This window comes from Mustela putorius, unplaced genomic scaffold (assembly GCF_011764305.1).
Source record: "Mustela putorius furo isolate JIRA1106 unplaced genomic scaffold, ASM1176430v1.1 tig00000460_pilon_pilon_pilon, whole genome shotgun sequence".
Lineage (NCBI taxonomy): Eukaryota > Metazoa > Chordata > Mammalia > Carnivora > Mustelidae > Mustela > Mustela putorius.
Genome location: NW_025421389.1, coordinates 22,127,473 through 22,149,919, shown reverse-complemented (window position 1 = coordinate 22,149,919; position 22,447 = coordinate 22,127,473). Strand labels below are relative to the sequence as shown.

Here is a 22,447-nt window from a genome sequence, read left to right as displayed (position 1 = left end):
ATTACAGTGAGTGGTCTCTTTGTATATGGATTCCCCGGGCATCCCCACCACAAAAAAGCTCTAGGTCCCGGCTACCCCTAGGTACAGTCTTCTGGCAGCTCTGTGATCTCTATAGAGACGGACTTCAAAAAAGGAGTCTAATGGGGGAAGCGACACTGGAGAATTTTACTTAAAGCTACACATGCACGGCAAGAGAAAGACTTTAAATAATATGCTTATTCAGAGGGAGTCTGGCCAGTTCTTAGCATCTCCGTGGGTCATTTTTTCCCCCCTAGCATTCCTTCCACTCTTGCAGCCTAAAGCATCTGTAACAGGCAAGGTGTCTGGTTACATATTAATAGTTATAATGACAGTGACAGAATTCTGGTTATTTAGAATTCCATTGTTCAGTTTTGGTGCCTAACACCTAGTATCATGGAAAGAACAAAAAGCCTTGGAGTCATGCTGACCTACTTATAACTCTACACTGAAAAGATATGTGACCTTGGACAAGTTACCTAACCGAACCTCAGCTTCCCCAACTAGGTGTGACGACAGATCCTTTGCAAAGTTGTTGAGAGGTCAGCCTGCTTTATACTGACTGAGTACCCAGAACACAGTAAGCACTTAGCATATGGTAATTACGATGGAAGGCTAATAACCAGGCCCAAACTCAGATTTCCAAATAGTATTAACCATATGATGAAAGAATGAATCATGCTGGTTTTGTCCTCCATGACGCTCACTCTCTCTAGTCCAGATGTTGGCTGACTTACCTACCCTCTTACATTTTCACCCAGTGTCTAGAAGAAGGCCCTCTCCCAGTACTCAGTCTTGAGGCCAAAAATGACCAATATTACAGCCATCCCCGTGCCATTACTATCATCCCCTCCCTGACTCCCAAGCCTCTAGAAAATCCTGTATTTTTATTATTGTCTGTTTCTCTTTTACGACCTATACCAAATGCATTCCTGTAACAGATTTTTTTTTTTAAAGATTTTATTTATTTATTTGACAGATAGAGATCACAAGCAGGCAGAGAGGCAAGTAGAGACAGAGAGAAGGAAGCAGGCTCCCCGAGGAGCAGAGAGCCTGATGCGGGGCTTGACCCCAGGACCCTGGGATCATGACCTGAGCAGAACAGAGGCCTTAACCCACTGAGCCACCCAGGCGCCCCCCTGTAACAGATTTTAAATAATGTCTTTTCCCCAGTCTAACCTAGGGAACTCTGAAAGCCTCCGGTTTCTCTAAGAACCACCATGTTTTGGATTACCTTACTACCATACTCCAAGGCGGCAGTCAACCCATGATGTTCTGCCAGTGTCTAAATGCCTTTATGTCTGTGTCATAAGCAAAAACCCAGCCCCTCTCTGCCCTGGCAACAAGATCCTGATTTTAGAATGACAGGTACATCCCTCTCTCTCAAGCTTGCCTCATCCAGTTTTATTTCATATTATTCTCCCACCACCACTTCCCTACATCCTGGCAGGAACATTCCCATTTTGGGTAAAGTGAAAAGATACCCAGTGGGAGTCAGAAGACCTTGGTTCTTCTACCTCCACCTCTGCCCCTCAAACAAGTTCTGAAGGGCTATCTACTGCCTTCTGGGTCAATGCTGGACTCACCTCACAGGAGTGCAGTACGACTCAAATACAACATTTATGAACACGTTCTACAGACCTTAGATACTATTATACTATAACAAGTTTCTACTATGACTTAAAACATCTACTATTTTTTAAGAATTATTTATTTATTTATTTGAGAGACAGAGAGAGAGAGGGTGTGTGGGAAAGCACTAGCAGGGGGAGCTACAGAGGGAGAGGGAGAAGCAGGCTCCCCGCTGAGCCTCAATGCCGCGACCCTGAGATCATGACCTGAGCCGAAGACAGACGCTTAATGGACTGAGCCACGCAGGTGCCCCCAAAACATTTACTTTTGAATATAAAACCATAACATATTTCTTAAAATCCTTTAGTATTATTTATATTAGCAAGATTCAAAATAACTCAAACAGTCATCCACAAGGGAACCAACTAAAAAAAAATGGTAACATTCTTTCATGGGAATACTGTAAAGCATTTCTTTTTAATTAGAAAACTCCTTATATAGTTACATGTAATAATCCTCAAGACGTAACAGTGTAAAAAAGACATAGACTAGTGTGTAGAATTTACTACAATTTGTTTTAAAAGAGGGGTACAAAAAAAAAGGAGTATAATAAGCAGATATATATATTTACTTATATGTATATAAAATATCTCAGGATATATGAGACATTGGTAAGACTGACTGCCTTTTGGAAAGGGATCTGGATGGTTATAGGGTATGTGTGAGCAGGAAACTTTTCTGTTTCACTCTTGTAACTTATGAATTTTTGAACCCCTGAATGAGGCTGGAAAAATCATCTCTTCATATAACTATAAGCCTGAGAAATAATAGCAACCATTAATGAGGATGACGGCACACCTGACAACTCATTTCCTGGGCCAGCTTCAACATCACAATCACCACCGCCTAACACAAACTATGTTCCCTTCCATGACTTCATTCCATCAAAGTGACTAGAGTTTATTTATTCCTTCTAGTCAAACTTCCTGACTTGCTAACTTTACGTCTGTGTGCTATGCCTTTCTACACTCAACATTATTTATAAACTCCTAAAACTTACTGTCTTTAGCATTCTATTGCTTGCCTTAGAAGGAACCTCCAGATGAAAACATTTCCTACTTTTAGGGTTGGTTCAGAGATCCATTCCAATGCTACCTTTTCTGAACCAAAGACTGCGGTCTGTCTCTTACTTACTCAAGATTGACCACAGGATCCATGCAAATCATTAATTTGAGCCTCAACGACTAGAAGGCTATGATGCCAACCATCCCCCTATTCAGAGAAGAGTAAATTATGTTAATACCCTCTGATGTGGCAGAAAAGTACTCTTTCCAAACCTTGCAAAATAACTCTTCCATGGAGGGGCGCCTGGGTGGCTCAGTCAGTTCAGTTATCTGCCTTCAGCTCGGGTCATGATCCTGGGGTCCCGGGATCAAGCTCTGCATCAGGCTCCCTGCTCACTGGGGAGCCTGCTTCTCCCCACTCATGTGCTCTCTCTAGCTATCTCTCTCTCCCGAATAAACAAAACAAAAAAACTAACAATTCTTCCATGGGGTAAGACTGACCAAGGCAGCATTCTCCCAAACCTAAGTTTTAATTATACTGCCTTAAACTTGACTTTCATCATGCTGGGATGACATAACAAGACCTAAAACACTGCACAAAAACAGCATCAGGCGTTCCCTCCATGCTCCCTCTCCTATGGCAGGCAGGTTATTTTTGGACCCAGCCTATGAAGTAGCACTTTGTTGACTACGAGCTTTACCCTCTGAATATTCCTTTCACATCCAACCTCGGTTCTCACTTTCTGGCACAGAGCTCCAAAACCTCAATGGAATACATAATGAAATGCTGGGTTACTTCAGTGCAAAAAGGTCAAGCTTACAAAAGCTTTCTAATTGGGAAATCTCTTCAATGAAAGCATATAGAAATTTGCTGACTCCTTCTTTTCCCTTCTCCCTTTTTCCAACTGCTATTTGCTTTCCTTGGAGCCAATCTCCAGTCAAACACAAAAGCCAGCCACCTACCCACAGCTCAAATACAGACAGGTGTTTTGCAAGCACAGTAAATCTCAAGAGTACCTAATCAACATGAGATAACATCTACTAACAAGCTGTTCATTGGTGTGCTCGAACAGTTAACTACCAGCACTGAGAAAAGTCAAGAACACAACTAAAAGAAAAGTAAGCCCATTTTCCATAAACAGAGACTTGCTCAAGGAAGAATCGTGTAAGTCTGCTAGTCCTGCCACACAAAAACCCTTCATTCCGGGTTTATTTTCGGTGGCATTTAATTCCAGGGTGGAGACTAAGGGTCCCAAACAAACCTACTTGAGTATTTTTTTACTTTAATACTTCTAGAATCCATGGTTAGGTTTAGTAAGGAAAAGTCTGAAAGAGCTTAACAAAACCGCTGCTATTTTTTTTTTTTTCAAAGAAAACGGGGATCCATCTGAAAATACACTTGTAAATCAGCAGTTACTTAGAATTAGGAGCCTTGTTGAAGCACTTTGGAATAATGTTCCAACAGAAAAGAAAGCAAGGATTCTTCCACAATTGGTACACTCTGTTCCATTTGTTCCATTCCCCAAACATTAAACTTCTCTAACATTCCTAAGACCCTAATGTTGGTTCCCACATAAGGACGACTGGACAGAAAATTCCAAGACAATACTCTATTTCAGACTATAAGAATTTCTAATGTTTTACAGAGCAGAGGGTACACTAAAGAAACAGAATGTTATTAGTTAGCAATGTTACCTGACCTTCACCCAAGTCATAGCCAATGAATCAATCTGATACTACAGGCCTTAGGAAAGAAATGTGTCATGCGTGAGGTGAAAAACCGACGTTGCCGAAGTCAATTCTGTATACCACTTTTTAAAAAAGATTTTGTATTTATTCATTAAAAAGAAAGAGAGGGAGAGAGAACATGGAGGCATGATCAGAGAGAGGAGAAGCAGCCTCCCTGCTGAGCAGCGAGCTCAACACAGGACTCGATCCCAGGACCCTAAGATCATGACCTGAGCTGAAGTCAGACGCTTAACAGACTGTGCCATACAGGTGACCCTGTCTACCGATGTTAAGTAATAACTTTTCTACTATCTGCTTTGCAGTCAGCTGGATGCCAACACAATTTCTTGATGCCTTTTCTGCCACCTACCCTCCCTGTGTATTCTGCATTAAAAGACCATGAGAAAAATGTTTTTCTAGAGATGCCCAAGATTATAAAATGAGAGTTAAAGACATTTGGGGGGCGCCTGGGTAGCTTAGTCGGTTAAGTGTCTGCCTTAGGCTTAGGTCATGATCCTGGAGTCCTGGGATCAAGCCCCGCATCAGGCTCCCTGCTCAGCAGAAAGCCTGTTTCTCCCTCTACCCCTCACCCTGCTCATGCTCTCTCTCTCACACTTTCTCTCAAATAAATAAATAAAATCTTAAAAAAAAAAAAAAAAAAAGACACTTAGGATATCAGGCCAGAACTAAGGATGTCATATCATAGAAAAACTCCAGCAAGTAACACCCCCAAATCATTTCCACTTTGCAAGCTGACTCTCACAATAGATTAAATGTTTAATCAGTAAGTTAAATGAATGTCTTCTAAAGGGGTAGCAAGAAGTTTTACTAAAGGAAATCACTAAAGTGCTTCCCATTCAAGACTGTTTGAGGCTGGCCTTCTAAACATGTTTTAAGTAGGAGAAAGCTGTAATAATTAAAGCTACACAATATCAAACCCAGTACAGATAGGATAATCAATGGCTTAAAAGAGTTTGGAAATGTACCCAAGCATCTGGAGATTTTGTAATAAAGTTGCATTTTAAAATTAAGAAAGAAATAATTATTCAAGATACTGTGTTGACAACATAAGCTAGACATCTGGAGAAAAAGATTCAGTCATTCGGCAGATGGAGGCCATAACGTGAGGCAGGTACTGTGCTCAACACTGAAAATAAGAACAAGGGGGAAAAATTACATAATCCATTGCCCTCATGGAGCTTACAGTCCAGTGAGAGAAGAAAACTATTAATAACCACAAAAATAAATAGGAAGTTACAACCCCAGCAAATTCCACAACTGATCCCTTACCATTCACTTTACACCAAAATGCATTCCACATAAAGCAAAGATCTAAATTTAAAAACAAAACCATAAAAGTACTTGACAAAAACATGGGCAAATATTTTTATAAGATTAGAATGAGGACAGAAATCACATGAGAAGCCATAAGGTAAAAAAACAGAAAATATAACTACATAAAAATGTTTATATATGTATTTTTAAAAATATACATACACACAAAGTCACAAGACAAACATAGAAATTCTTCTGTAATATTTTCAGAGATAACTAATTTCCCTAATGTTCAAAAAGCTACTGCATAATTTAAAAAGGTAAAAAAAGGGGTGTCTGGGTGGCTCAGTGGGTTAAAGCCTCTGCCTTCAGCTCAGGTCATGATCACAGGGTCCTGGGATCGAGCCCCGCATCGGGCTCTCTGCTCAGCAGGGAGCCTGCTTCCTCCTATCTCTCTGCCTGCTTCTCTGCCTACTTGTGATCTCTGCCTGTCAAGTAAATAAATAATTAAAAATAAATAAATAATTAATTAATTAAATAAAATAATGGGTAAAAAAAAAAAAACAGAAAAGTAGACAAAGGACGCAGGCAATTCCAAGAAGAAATACAAATAGCCAATCAGCAAACTAAATGACAATTCACTATTAAATAACTACAAATTAAAATGAGGTTTGTTTACCTGTCAGATTGACTTGCTAAAAAGATGGCTGGTTTCCAGTGTTTTAAAAACAGAGAGAGCACTGTGGTACACTCCCAGAATTGAGTGAAATTAGCTTGGCCTTTCTTGGAGGGCAATTTGGCAATATTTATAAAACTTGAAGCATTCACACTTCCAGGCAAGCATTCCTCTCCTAGTGGATTATTCTATTAAATTACTAAGAAAATGAAGCACCTAGTTTCAAAAGAAGATCTGAACATTGTAAATGTCCTAAGAGAAAAGAATACATAACTTTTGGGACGTTCAATTTAAGCAGGACCTAATAAAACTCTTACATTTGATTTTTTTTTATTTTAAAAATTAAGTCTGACTGAGTCTTCTGAATAGTAAATAATGCAACCACAAATAAATGGAATAGAAGAGAAACACAGCACAAGTGTGCAAATATAAATGTGCAGAAACATTAATAGATGCAATGTGTGATAAAAATCAATAAATAAAAGCTGAGAACAACCCCAAACCTATCAATAGGCTAAAACGGAAATAAACTATAGTATTCACCTTAAATGGAATACTCTGCAGCCATTAAAAAGATTGAGACGAGGGCAAAATGTGCGGACATGGGAAATTATCAGAGATACACTATTTAAGTTAAAAAACAAGTAGCAAACTAGATGTGTGGTATGATCTCTTTTTAATGAAAAATATAAAATGTTAACACATGAATAGGAATACCTGGTTATAAAATGTTAACTGTGTTTTCTCTGGAGAGGGAACACAGCCGCTTCCTATGTTATATATTTATAAAGCTTGATTATTTTGTAAGACAAATGTATCAGAGAGATACATACATAGATGTTTTTAAAGAGACTCTGAGGCTACAAAATGCCCTGGAAAAGGAAGAACTATTTGAAAGTGGGAGAAAGGGAAACAATGAGTAAAAAGAGAAGAAAATATTCACAACCAGAGCACATTATTTCAGAGTTAGAATAACTTGACAAATTAAGAAACCAGTGCATCTTAAAAACTGTTATGCTACGAACAAAATCATCAAGAAAGTGAAGAGACAACACACAAAATGCGAGACCATATCTGTAAATCATATATCTGATAAAGAACTTCTATCCAGAATATGTAAAGAATTCTTACAACTCAACAATAAAAAGACAAAGGCCAAGTAAGATACAGGCAAAAATCTAAACAGACACTTCTCTGAAGATCTACAAATCGGCAATGAGCACAGGAAAAATTGTCACCACCGTTAGTCATTAGGGAAATGCAAATCAAAACCACAATGAAATACCACTTCACATCCACTAGGATTACTAGATCAAAACGAAAGAACACAAGTTTTTGCAAGGACATAGAAAAACTGCCACCCTCATACATTCATTACTGGGGGGAATGGAAAATGGTGCAGCCATTTTGGGAAGCAGTTCGGCAACTGCTCAAAAAGTCAGACATGGAGCTATATGACCCAGCCATTTTCCCTCTTTGGTATATATATGCAAGAGAAATCAAAACATATGTCCACACAGAAACCCGTATGTGAATGTTCATAACAGCATTATTCATAATAGGCAATGGGCAGAAAAAAACACAAATGGTCCACTAATTCACCAGTGGATCAACAAAATGCAGCCTGGCTAGACAATGGAATATTACTTGGCCATCAAAAGTAATAAAACTCTGACATATGCTACCCACATGGATGAACCGTGAAGACACTATGCTAAGGGAAAAAAGCCAGACACGAAAAGCCATACTTTCTATGATTCTATTTATATGAAATGACCAGAATAGACAAACCTATAGAAACTAATCAGTGGTTGCTTAAGGTTGGAGGAAGAAAGCTGAGGAAATGGGTAATGACTGTGAACACTTATCTTCCATTTCTTCTGAGGGGAGTGGAAACGTTCTAAAATTGATTGTGCCGATGGTTGCACAACTCTGTTAATCTACTAAAAACAACAAGCTGAGGGAACTGTGTAATATGTGAGTTACATCTCAATAAAGCTCTTAAAAAATATATATGTAAGCAAAAAAGAAACTGGAAGCTCCATGAGGTTAAAGAAAACTGGCCAAAGAAAACTGTCAGCGATCAGAAATTAAATCTGCAAACACAGCACCTTGACTCCCACACCAGTGCTCAACTCATTGCTATGGACTACCTCAGGCAATCTGGATGGGCCCATAAGGTTCCCCAGAGAGCTGGAAAAGCAGAAAATACTGGTACCAGCACAAGAAAAAGAGAAATTTAGGTAGTAACCCAACTGAAATGTAGTTTTAAAATTTAATAGGAGTCCCAAATGGAGTCTTGACCCCCCCTCCAAAAAAAACCTAACCACGACTGATACAAGAGGTTGTGACTCAGTAGAACAGTACCCCTTTTACTAAGAGCTCAATGAGAGCAGAGGACTGGATGCAGCTGCTGACTGACAAAGGAAGAAGGAAAATGAGATCAGAAGAGGCAGCAGGCTGCAATCACTGGCCATTCTTATGCCCATGTCAGAGAGGCCAAGCAGCAACATGCTTCAAAGAAGTTATTTTATTCGCAAGGGGTGCAAAATCCTTTATAGAGGTCCGAAAGTATCACCCCCAAATTCAATTATGTCCCAGGACTACTGTACACATGTAAGATCGTTCTAGGTACACGATATGAACACAGTACCTCTGCAGCTGACTAAGACACAGAGATCATTGCTGGGACACAACTGTCCCATTTGACTAGAATAACAATATCACTGTTGACAGAGACAGGGAAAGTAAGCCAAGAACACGCGACCACTAAAAACATTATTTTGAGGGTTTGGAAAAACGCGCTACCAAAAAAATAAAATAATAAAATAAAAAACCCTCATCTATTGTCCGAACACTGCTTTATGCAACACTAGAATGAACATTTTGACAGAAGGTAAGGACAACAGGAGGCAGGAAGCAAAAGAAAGAAGTAAGAATTCTTGCAGGTGCCCAACTAATCCAAATAAGAAACACACAGCTCTGCTCCTGTCTTCCACAATGAAAACAATTCTGTTTCTTGTGGCATATGAACCAAGATTTTTTTTGCCAGGAACAGAAAACAACTTACTACATGAAAATGTCAACTTGTTCCATGGAACACTACCCTGGCAGTGAATAGATATAAACCTTTTAAACTAGAGAGACTGGCTGTTTCCTCACTAAATTCTTAACATCACTGGCCCATTATCAAATTCAGTTCAGTTCATGCAAACTCTGACAGAAGTGGACAAAAATACCATCCTGAAGTATACCCTAGAAATAAGAAACTCTATAAAATATCTTGTCCCTAAATTCCTAACAACTTTCACTTATTTATAATCTTATGGTCGAGCAGAAGCTCTCTTAACCCACCTCCACCCAACCAACCTGCCTAGACAAGCAGTGCTTCCCCTTCACCACGTGAATCGACCTGAAACTGTCCCGGAATACAACCTGCGCCAGGGTACAGCTGCTCTTGCTCCCTGACGTTTCTGCCCCCACATTGAGATGCATGCTTACCAAGAATGGATTTACCCCAAACCTATTTCTACCAGGTGCTCTTGTGATTACTTATGTGAAATCAGGGAGAAAAGAAAGGCCTGTTCTATGAAAACTAAGTCGAATGCTTAAGAGACTTGGTAAAGTCAAATTAGATGTAGACGAGACAGATGTAAAAGACTGGGGGGAGGGAATCATAAAACTCAAGAGGGATTCTGTACTCACACTGCTTCACAAATGCCTTTCCATTCAAGCTCTGCTTTTTTAAAAAAAACCCAAACAAACTGGAAATCATAGACGATAAACTATGGGTATGTTTAATGCAAACAAGATGAAGGAGCTCCAATCAAGACATCCAAGACACAAAGAAAGGCCTTGGCCCTACATCAAAAGATTAGCCTGTGTGTTCTTTAAACGAATTGCAAAGAAAAGAGAAGGAGGGGTAACCTATAGGGTAAAACAAATTAAAAACAACAACAAAAAAAAACTTTTAAGGGATATCAATCAATTGTAATGTGCAGACTTTATTTAGATCCTGATTCAAACGTGTAAGTGGTGAAAAAAAAAAGAAAAAAATATATATGGCATTTTAACGTTGATTTAATGACAAGAAGGAATTACTGTTGTTTTAGGTAGGATGATGGTCCTGGTGTCATGTTTTTTGAAAAAGAATCCTCATTTGGAGATACATGCCAAAATATTTATAGATAGAATGATAGGATTCTATAAGTTGCTTTGAAATAAACTAGAGAGACCAATCGGGAAGGGGTACGGATGGAAGACTGGCCATGAGGCGGTATCGGCATGGGCTGGGTGCTGAGTCTATGGGGGATCATTATACTACTCTCTCAACTTTTGTTTACGTTTGAAATTTCCATAATAAACACTTTTTAAAAGATTAGTGAATGCCTATGTATATTTTAAATTAAAATACTAAAAGTATGTATGCATCCTTATTTTTGATTTCCCTAGTTCATTTGTTTTTTGCCCCAATTAACCAAGCAAGTCATGATCCAAACTTATTGCCTAAGAGGTATTCTACTGCAGATAAAGTAGTATATCGCCGGATGCCCAAAATACAGCAGTAATAACCCAAAAACATTCTAAGAACAATATCCCATATGGCCCAATTACCCTTTAAACCTCTTAACACAAAAAAAAAAAAAAAAAAAAAAAAAAAAACCTCTTAACACATAGAGGACATAAGCAAATCCCAACACAATAAGGCTGCTGCATCACCATATTTATTCACAAAATTACCTCCCTTACAATTTCCCTTCACCATCTTTTTACCTTTAAGAAGAGGGAGGAGTAAATTACAGCCTTTGTTAATCTCTGAAATTCTCATTCAGGTTCACCAAAGAATAGTTATTTTAAAAGCCAGGGTTCAGGTAAGACTCTCCAATGCAGGTTTCGCATCTGGTTGGGAAAGGTCCGGGGGGGAAAAAATGATGATTCACCAGCGACTGAAAGGTAAGAGTCACACTCACTCTGTTCTTCCTCGTCCAGGTTGGGCTCAGGGAAGGAATGTACAGGCAGCTGCTCTAAGTCCCTTTTGACCCGTCCTACAGCTGACACCCTAGGCTCAGAGGCACAGCAAGGCCTTGAAAGGCAGAGGGGATACAAGATAAAGGAGCCTAACCCTGGCACAGTCTTTCTGGAAAGCAACGTGGCAAGACTGGTATCAAGTGTCTTAAAAACATGTGTACCCTCTGACCCAGTAATTTCACTTCCAACAATCTGTCCTGAGCAAAAAATCAGAAATGCATCAAAGACTTCAATGTACAAAAATGGGCATCACAGAGAACTTGAGAGTAAAAAACTGGGAGGAATCTTCAGCTCTGAAAAAAGTTTCAAAAAATGGCAGTCATCAGACAATGGAAGGCTATACACCCATTAAAATCAATTTTTACAAAGAGTTTCTAATGATGGGAAGATGCTTATAATGATAGAAGAGGAAAGAAATGAAATAGTATAATAATATGATCCCAACAATGTATTTTGTAATATTCATAACAGTTGCCTCTAGGTGACAAGATTAGGGTGATGAGGATTAGATTTTTTTCCCCTTTACTTCTTTAAAATTTCCTGAGTTTTCCCAAAATTTCTTCCATGAGCAAAAATTACTTTTGAAATCAGAAAAAAACAAAAACAAAAACAGGGCAAAGGGGCAGAAGAAAGCCCAGTAATAATCAGCTATCAGGCTGGAGTAAGAGTTTATGCTGTCTACCTCTTCTCTTCCTCCTCCATCAGGCTCAAGCTGAAAGCATTCAACTGCTCCTTTAACTTCACCTAGAGTCTACCCTGAAGAGAATAAAATTTATCTTCTTGTCCTCTAGGACCAACAGTTGCTTTTTTTTTTCCCCCCATACAGATGACACAACAAATACCAGTTGAATTAATCTATTAATGGTAAGGACCATTAAAAGTAACACTTTAAGTTAAGGGCCAGTGACCCAAAGTCACTTTGTTTTTAAATCCAATCACTTTGTATAAAGAAAAGAACCAGAGGTAACTCAACACAGAGTTTAAAGTTATTTCAGGAAGTGCTAGCAGCCCAAGACAGACTGGTGGTGAGTCTGCAAATGAAGAAGCTCCAGGGCAGAAGAGGCAAAGCCTGGGGTTGGCTGACCACGCTGAATACAGCACTGGGGGCTTCTCAAGGAAACAACCTACCCACAAGGAAATAACCTCCGGAGAGCCTGAATACCCAAGAACCTTCCCTTTAAAGTAAGGGACTAGGGGTGCCTGGGTGGCTCAGTGGGTTAAAGCCTCTGCCTTCGGCTCAGGTCATGATCCCGGGGTCCTGGGATAGAGACCCCCATCGGGCTCTCTGCTCAGCAGGAAGCCTGCTTCCCTTCCTCTCTCTCTCTGCCTGCCTCTCTGCCTACTTGTGATCTCTGTCTGTCAAATGAATAAATAAAATCTTTAAAAAAAATAAAGGGACTAGAATTTCAATGGTGGGATTTACTCTAGATAGAGAGAACTTCCTAGTAATGAAAGTTTGAGATATGCCAGAAATAAACTACTTGCTCAGAAAGCTAATTGAATCTCCTTACCCAGAGATTTGTTAAGGGGAAAAAAAAAAAAAAAAAAAAAAAACCCAAAAACAAAAACAGAAAATTACTTTTCTTTAATGTCTAAACTGGAGATAGAAAATTTCAATCATAAAATTCTAAGACATATTAAGGGTATAAAATGAAACTTAGCTCCCTTTTTTTAAAATCCTGATATCCATTCACTAAATGAGTATTTACAGACATTGTAGCAGGCACTGAGACTACAGCAGCAGACAACAGATTAAAATCCCTGCCCTCATGGAGCTTCCATTAAATTATCACACTGTGCCCCCTAAGGAGCATTAAAAGCTACATTTTTGGGGTGCCTGAGTGGTTCAGTGGGTTAAGCCTCTGCGTTCAGCTAAGGTCATGATCTCAGGGTCCTGGGATCGAGCCCCGCATCGGGCTCTCTGCTCAGCGGAGAGCCTGCCTCCCCCCCTCTCTCTGCCTGCCGCTCTGCCTCCTTGTGATCTCTCTCTCTCTCTGTCAAATAAATGAATAAAATCTTAAAAAAAAAAAAAAAAAGGCTACGTTATTTTCTGTCTTTTTTTAACTTTAGGTTATTTCTAGAAACTTCAAGCATGTCACAAACACCTTCTAGCATTTAGACTGATCCAGACGAGAGCTTAATAAATATTTCTGAACAAGACTAAAAAAAAAAAAACTATGTGGCTGAGTACAGGGGTAGCAGGCCGACTTAACTTCATTATATACAAATTTGCACTTCTTGAATTTTGTGCCAGATAGCATCCATTCCTGGCTTTTGATAAATAATTTTCAAAAGTTTATTGGATGGATGGATAGGTGGATAGATGGATGGATGGATGGATGGATGGATGGATGGAATGAAAAATTTCTTCTGCAAAAAATCTCAGTCTTAAAGAAATGTGATCAGCTAACCTGAATCTTGGCATTCAGTTCTTCATAAGGGAGCAAAGGGAAGTAAAGCACACTGCTGGTAAGCATGTACATACTAGAGCTGAAACTAGGCAGAAATTTGAAAATTCTCAGAACTTCCTAATCAAAACCTAAATATAGTCTAAGACAACTAGCCAAAAGTATCCAACTGAGTGAGCGCAGCCTACACAGACAAGCTTGAACAGGCCACGGGTATATCACTCCTTCCTTTTCAGTTTCTAGGAAATGAGGCTGAGTATTCCCAATCTGATTCCTACCTTTCTCACTAAACTCTGACCTGACATAAGTAGCAGCCAGAGACTTCTTGTCTTCAGTGCATCGCACACCTCCTAAATAAATCTATTTCTAAACAGACAAAGACATTGCCTAGGCCACTTATTTAACAATTATTTATTACATTAGGATAAATATCCCTAAGAATGTACATAATTTTCATTGTCTGGATGTTATCAATCATCTACGAGACAGTGTAACTATATTATTAGGCCAAAAGGGACCAATCTACTCACTGTTTGAAGGAGGCAGGGACTCACCTGATGAGTGAGGTTCTTCACTTACTTAGGAAACAGGCATAGTAGCTCTTAGTAATCCCTACACCCAACATGGGGCTTGAACTCACAACCCCGAGATCAAGAGTTATATGTTCTGCCAACTGAGCTGGCCAGGCACCCCTGGGTCTAACTCTTAAACCAGAAAGTAGAACCACGTAAGAGGAGCCCTAGAAAATTGGTTCTCTTGGCCCTCACCTGTGTCATTGAGGGTATGTATCTTCTTGACCAGTTTTCTTAATGAGTTAAAAGATGGCACCATGCCCTAGAAATTGTTAGCAATCCGGTAAGGAGTCCATCTCAAAAAGGTCCTTCAAAGACAGACCAGACCAGACCAGACCAGCCCAACGGAGCAAAAGTATAATTACTCATACTCCCTGGGAGTAAGCTAGATATAGTGGTGAAAGAAAACTCTATAAGGCAGACTGTGTTTATGGTCATTGCCTTTTCTGTGTTCATTGCTTTCCTTTTTTTACTTCCTTAGTATTTTGAAACACTTTTTTTTTTTTTTTACAGACTTATTTATTTTTGAGAGAGAGAGCATGAGCAAAGGGCAAAGGGAAAGGGAGAAAGAATCTCAGGTAGACTCCTCACAGAGCATGGAGTGGGATACAGGGCTCGATCTCACAACCATGAGATCACAACTGGAGCCAAAACCAAGAGTCAGGTGCTTAACTGACTGTGCCACCCTGTCACCCCATGAAAGGCTTTTTTGATGCCTCAGTCAAGACAAGGGGGCAAAAAGGGGTGTTTGAGTACGATTTAAAGGCCAAGCAATGGACCCATAGAGGACTGCTGGTAAGTGACAGAAGTGACAGAGTGAAATAATGCCAAAAGGACAGGTGAAATACAGTGTTGTTATATTTACTCTTCCTCTCTACTTGGAAATTTTTCCTCTTATCCTGGCATCTGATTTTTGGAATTCATTTTACTAGAAATGCTAAATCTCTTAAACTTCAATTAGTAGGTACATCTTGTTTCTTTAATAAAAGATCACGATGGCAAGTACAATGTTTTCTCTGACTGGAGAAGTCAAAGTAGAGTTAACTAGGAATAGGGATCCCTGGATTCTAATTCCAACTCCGCCATTAACTAACTGTAGGATTCTAGGCAAATTGATAAGGGGGGGGGTTGATACCAAAGAGACAAAAATCTAATGGATAATTGGTGCAAACTACTTTAATTAGCCCCTAAAAGCCTAAGATTCTAAATTCCATGAAATCCATCTTTCTAGACTCTGGAAGACAGAGGTAGAATAGAACATGTCTAAGATCTTTTTTGTGCCCCTCCAAATCAGCAAATCAGCAAACATGGATGATCATGTTTAATTTATGTGGAAAATATATGTCATTCTCTTACAGATGTGAAAGAATGTAAGTTGTTAAAATTGAACACCTCCTCTATCTGAAGAAATGCATTAGAAAAAGCATTTTTACCCTTAACCATAATAACTTAATTTTTAAAAACATTAACCAGATGATACCAGAGCTCTGCTGTGATGTCCTCTGATGCCAATCCCATTTCATACTCAATTCCATCAAACAGCCTATGAGACCCATATGATCTGGCCCCCAACTTTCTTACCTCACCTCTTACCATCCTTCCTTGTTCACCAAGCTCTAGGCACCATGACCTTGGGTCTAATCTTTGGATAAACCAAGTTCATTTCTATCCCAAAACCATTGTACTTGCCATTCCTTCTGCATTGAAAATTCTATTTTCCAAGTCTTCCCAGGCTGGCTTTTTCTTATCATTCAGGTGTGAGCTCAAATATCATCACCTTATGGGGCACCGCTTCTTGATTTTGGCTCTGGTCATGTTCTCAAGGTTGTGAGACCAAACCCTGCATCAGGCTCTAGGCTGACATTACTGGCTTAAGATTCTCTCTCTCCCTCTCCCCTGCCCCCCTCTAAAAAAATAAAAATAAAAATAAATAAAATAGCGACAATCTATAAAATACCTATATACATATATCTCATCAAAATATTCCCTGACAATTCTATGTGAAGCAGCACCCTTCCCCAGCACTCTCTGGCCCATTTATTTTCTTCATGGTATCTACCAGTGTATGAAGTTATGTGTTTACATGTTTCTTGTCTATCTCCTTGCATTCGAAAGTAAACTCCAAAAAGTCAAGAGCTTTTTGTCTCTCTTGTTATTGGTAAATTCAAGAGCCCAAGATAGAAGCTGACCCAAAATCTGGATTGAGTAAACACACGCTGAAGGAACAGATGGATAAGGGAAAGGTTCTATCCCTGTACAAAGGTATTTCTGATGTCTTTTAGAATTATAGAGGTTCTGGTGAGTAGAGAGCACTTCTTTTTCTCTTCAAAGCATCCATTTTGTTCTCTTTTATGCCGTGAACTAGAAAACATTCGCCAGATTGATGCTTGGAAAATGAAAACAGCACTTCTGGCACAGAAATAACTAGTCTGGGCACCTCTGGCTTGAGCCAGATCTATGACTTTCTAGGGAGCTGGCACCAAAGTCAGAATGTTAAAATAAACAGCTTTGATGTTGAAAGTGGAATACTGGTATTTTGACTCTGGAGAAACCAGTCCAAATCAATCTTAGCTCTTCACAAAATCTCAACAAAGTTAGTAACCCCATCACAACTGTATCAAAATGAAGTCAGTAGTCTTTCAAGAGTCATTTTTAGATTATCTAAAGATGGAGCTATCTTCCTCAAATGTATCTAGTGTAATCTTCCTTTCATTTTCTTCTTGATACAATTCTCTTCTCTATTTACAATGAATCTTGCTTTCGGCCTTTGCATGAGCATAAGCATCATCTACTCTGCTCCATTAAACTCTTACTTAGAAGTGAAAATACTGCCCCTTGCCTGCTCTGAGTCTTTCTCTTCATGGAAATGAGTTTGCACTAAACCACACAACACACCCGTATGTCATGGCTGGTTCACATCTGGAATGGAGTCATGGGGCAAAATATTTTCTGTATATAATATCAAAAGTTAAGAATCCTGACCTTGGCCTTCAAAGTAGCACACTGTGCACCCAAATGCAAATGTATACTTAAATTTGTAGGAATATTTCTTCATATTCTCCACCAGATTTAAGTGAATCTCTGGGAGTTGGGGGGGAGTGCATGCAAATCAACTCTGTTCCATCACCAATGTAACAAAGAGTAGTTACACAAGCACACTAAAAATGCAGGACGGCCCAAAGCAAAAGCCAGGGCTAGTCATAGTTTTCATTAGACAAGTCTCATAATTGCTTTAAAGAAGAAAAAAAAAGTTTAGGAGCGCCTGGCTGGCTCAGTCAGCAGAGCGTGCTACTCGTGATCTAGAGCTTGTGAGTTCAAGCTTATGTTAAGCATAGAGCTTACTTTAAAAAAAATGTTGAACTAATGGAAAATTGTGTTTTAAAATGTCAATTTCATGAAATTACTCCATAGTCCACTGGAGTTCAACCCAAATATCTCAAATTGGCATCTGAAATAACAGCTAACTCACTTCTTTACACTGAAAGCATATCATGAAGATGACATCTACCTGCACAAAAGAAATGGCATACGCATTCACAGACTGTTCCAAACAGATGAAAAGCAAAAATAGGGTAGCTCTGTCCTACTCACCTTTCTTACTACAGAAGCTGCTGCTGACATTTACCACATGCCTACTAGGTGCCAGGCACTGGTGTAGGACCTTCCCATATACTATCTTACTTAATTTTCCTGACACCCAAACTTGTGAGGGAAGTACTACTGTCATCTCATTTTACACATGACCACATCCGTAATGACCACATCTCATTTTACAGATGACCACATAGAAGGTTAATAACTGATCCAAGATCACCCAGCTCCTAGGCAGAAGAGGATTCAAACCCAGGCAGCCTAACTCAAAGCTCAAACTCTTAACACAAGCCAGAAGCAAGCAAGTGATACATATGTGTTGAATTCACACCTTATAATTATTTGATCTACAACTTGTATAGTCAGATACACATTTTTAAAATGCACACAACAAAAATCTACTCTTTGTTCCCATTCATCCAATCAGTAAAGGTATAATTAGGCACAGGCAACAGACTATAAGCAATCTGAAGGCAGAATATTAGACAGTGCCCTACCAAAAGAAAAGAGCCAGAGAATCTCAGACCAAGACTTCTCAAAGAAAAAAAAAAAAAAAGGAAACCAAAGAAGTAGGACAAGGTGGGACAAAGACAGCCAGGGTGAACTGCTGACCAAAGTGTGTCACAAATGACCCTCCTCTCCTGGGACCTGTTCGGAAATGATGCCCCAGGCACTGCAGAACTGCCAGTATCAAGCCTGAGCCCACTAACCCCGTGCTGCAGAAATCACCAACAACCTAACAGGAAACTCTCTCCTCTTCTCAACTGATTCTCTTCAGCCCAGGGTCCTACTCCAGGAAGTCTGAGAGTTAACAGAATTTGGGAAAAAGCCAGTTTCACCACTTAATGTTGGACAGAGGGCAGTAGCTTAGTCAATACATGAAGTTTACTTTAGCCTCTTAGTCCTTGGAATGGATGGTGTGTATAAGAAAAGGTGATCGTTAAATACTTCCCTGATGTTCAGAAAGCACCGATTACCTACCCTCCTTCAACCAATACAAGTATCTTCTGAATTACCTGAGTCCGAAGGTTAGACATGATTTTAAGAAAAGCCCTGACCATTCAGTGCCTTACAGGGGCAAAAGGAGAAAGAAAACAATCACAGACCTCTAAAGATGAAACGAAAAATTATAGATTCTGGAAAGAGATGGGAAAAAAAATAATAACTCTCTTTGGTTCCAAGTGACCTGAATGCAGAAGTAAAATAAAGGCTGCAGTGCATGGGGAGAAAAATCTATCTCCCTAAGCAACTGAAACAGCAGCTTCTGCGTCTACTAGTACCTAGCTAGGCACCTTCCTCGCCATTATATAACCACACCGTGGCCTTAATAGGCCATCACACTGTATGTCAACAGCTGTTAGGCACATCTAAGCTGTCAGCATTTAAGAATCCCTTCCAAAGTGGATTCAGATAACCAGGGAGCAGGCCAAAATATGTTCATCGTTCACCCCAAGCACATGATAACTCCTTGGGAATCAAGCTTCACTCATGTCGTCAGAGTAATTTAAGCAGCAAAAGATAGGGTGCTTGTAACTGTAACTAGGAAATTGCACACTGCTACAGAAACACAAATGAGTGCTGCTGTGGTCCTCGCACACATGCAACTCATTGTCCAAGCCATCTCCTTCGGTCTCATTCAGGATTTAAAATATTTCCATACATACGAATTACATAACTGCACACCACAAATGATCAAAGATAAAAACCAACATAAACAGTGACACCCGTTTATAAACAAGCTAATGTTTGAAATGCTGCAGTCCTAAAGGACACCAAGGCCTCAGAAAAAAACCAAGAAACACACACACACACACACACACACACACACACACGAAAATTAGAAAGCAAGCAGATCAGCCATAATTAGCCACTGGCTTTGCTGACTATGGAAGATAAAAATGTCTCTTTTATATATAAAGCCAAGAATCAACTGTTTGCAATTACATTTACAAAAACATAAGACCCTGTCTGTCACAGAATTTTTTATCAATATTTTGGTGTATCCAAGGGCTGCAAGACACAAAATTATTCAATCGTAGATACCATAAACCAGGAAACCAATTAAGTTCATGGCGTGCATCCCCCAGAGGTCAGAGCAAAATAATCACAGGAGCTCAATGTGATTACTTAGAAGAGAGGGGGAGGTTAAAAAAAATAAATAAATAAAGGAAATACTGAAACAAGGAACAAAGCTCTCCAACAACTAGGGCTGTTTATAAACATTACTTTGGGTTAGGGAACAGTAAACAGAACTGGAAACACCTGGGAGCAGGGGTGGGGTGGGCAGAGAGGCACCAAAGTCTTCACTCAATCTAGTTCCCCTCAGGGTCCGCGGGTGACATCAGAGAACCCTGGACTTTGGCATCTCATTCAGCTCAGACCTGCAGACTTGAGGCCCTCTGATAAAAACTGACAGAAAGGCTGAAGGGGGCCCCCCAGAGGAAGTGAAACTGACCGATCAATTTTCCACAACCACCTACCCTGCCACCCTGGTAAAAAGGGCCCCTTGTAGGCTTTGACAGAAAGGAGGGAAAAGGGAACTCCAGCTTGTGAGTGAGCAGGAGAGAAGGCCCAGACAAGTTACTGGCTTCTGAAAACAAGCAATTGCCATAAAAGCAAAAACAAGGTCAGCAATGATAAGGGCTAGGCTGAGGAGGTGAGGAATTGATGTGGCTTTGGTAGGAAGCGGCAGCAGCTGTAAGGGTTCTTCATCAGGTTGAAGGAAAACACAAACTGCAGTTTTAGAAACAATGAATGACTACACTGAAAGTATTCATTCAAGTGAGAGATTGAGCAAAGCAAGATCTGGAGTACAAATGGGCTTTGTGGGTCCTCTCAAAACCAAAAGATTCCTCCTGATGACTTTGATTCCAATACTCCCAATGCAGAAGGCTACCCACATTTCCTCAAAAACTAATTTTATATGTAAAATCGTATACCTATACTTTACATGGCTTCCTAATTGACCTTGGTCAATTTCACTATTACAGCTCCACAAATCCCTTGAGAACCGAAGGGCCCAACGAGTGTAATCCTCCAGTGTCTGGGTTCCTCATGCACCTCTTCAGTCACCCAGGCTTTTCCCCCCACCGCTGAGAGCCCACCCTGCGCTCTAGAAAGCCCATGATTCCAGACCCTCCAACAACTAAAAATAACCAGTAACCCAGCTCGCCCAAATTGTTTAACCCCTGACTACCTAGTGCCACCATGAACCTGGGGCGCCCTGGGCCTCTTTTCCCTAAGCCCCTTACTGCGGAAAAGCAAAGTAATTTTCTTCCTCCTTATTTTCCCATTTTCTTCATCGCCTCCTCCAACAATCTCGTCTGTCCTCGGGCTCCCATTCCTACCATCCATCGGTCCTAGAGGATCAAACGCTGATTGGCATCTGTCATAAGGTACCAGGTCCCTCACATCTCCCGGTACCCTGCACCCACCACACACCCCTCGTACATGCCCCTGACGTCCTTGTTCCCCTCCTAACTCCCCCAGGCCACCAGTTTACCCTCGTCTTCCCCATCCTACTGGCCACATTTCCTATCCCCCTGCCCTCATTCCCTTAGGATTTCCTAATTGCTGGTTCCAGAGTCCTCTTGGCTGCCAGTCTCCGGCTCCGTGAGAGTTCCAAACCTCTTCTTCCAGTCGCCCCCTCCGCTACCCTCCGCAGAGCCCCGGCTGAGCACCCCCTCCCCATCGCCGGCTCCTCGGTCCCCCAGGTCTCCGCGCTCCGGGCCCCCCCCCGTGGCCCCCTCGGCCGCGGAGTTTCCCCTCTCCCGGCTCCCCGGCGTCCCCTACCTCCGGCTCGCCCCCTCCTCACTCCCCTCCGACAGCCCCCTCCCCGTCCGTGTCCCCGATCCCCAACGCTCTCCACTATCCCGAGCCGCGCTCGCCGCGCCGACCCCGCAGCCTCGCTGTCGCGGGTCCCTCCTGCCTCGCCGCACTCGGACGGACGGTCCCGGGCTGCGCAGCCCCGCAGCCGCCCGCTCCCGCCGCGCCACTACCTTGGCCTTGGTGACGAGGTGCGTGGCCCGCTTGACCACAGCGAAGTTGCCCTTGCCGATGGTGCGGTCGATCTCGTAGTAGCCGATGCGGGCAGGCACCGGCCCGCGGGAGGCCGGGGCTGGGGGACGCGGCGGGCCAGCCGCCGGGGGCACGGCAGCGGGGGCGGCCGGGGGCCCCGGGGCGGGCGGAGGCAGCAGGCGGCCCGCCGGCCCGGCTCCCCCCGCTCCGGCCCCGGCAGCCCCGCCAGCTCCGCTCGCCGCCGCCGCCGCCATCTTGTTGTGCAGTGAAACCTCCCGGGCCGCGGGGAGCCGGCGGGGGGGAGGGGGCAGGGGGGCGGGAAAAAGAGGGGGGGCCTGGCGGACGTCACTCCGGGAGGCGGGGCGCCCGCGCCGCCGGGGCCCGGCGCCATGGCAACCGCGCGTCACGTGCCGACGCGCGTCACTGCCCGCAGCCATGGCAACCGTGACCTCACCGGCAAGCTCGACCTTCCCGCGTGGGCCCCGCGGCTCCGGCGGT

The 22,447-nt window shown here is 41.6% G+C and overlaps 1 protein-coding gene across 7 annotated transcripts in view; it reads right to left on the bottom strand.

Annotated features, from left to right (window-relative positions):
- SIK3 (SIK family kinase 3) overlaps window positions 1–22,218 on the bottom strand; it is a 245,714-nt gene extending 223,496 nt beyond the window's left edge. For all 7 annotated transcript variants that reach the window (XM_045080504.1, XM_013054888.2, XM_013054890.2 and 4 more), the window contains exon 1: window positions 21,931–22,218. In XM_045080504.1, the coding sequence (XP_044936439.1) occupies window positions 21,931–22,203 (273 nt within the window). In that variant the 5' untranslated portion in view covers window positions 22,204–22,218. The remainder of the gene's footprint in view (window positions 1–21,930) is intronic.
- Window positions 22,219–22,447: the final 229 nt, after the last annotated feature.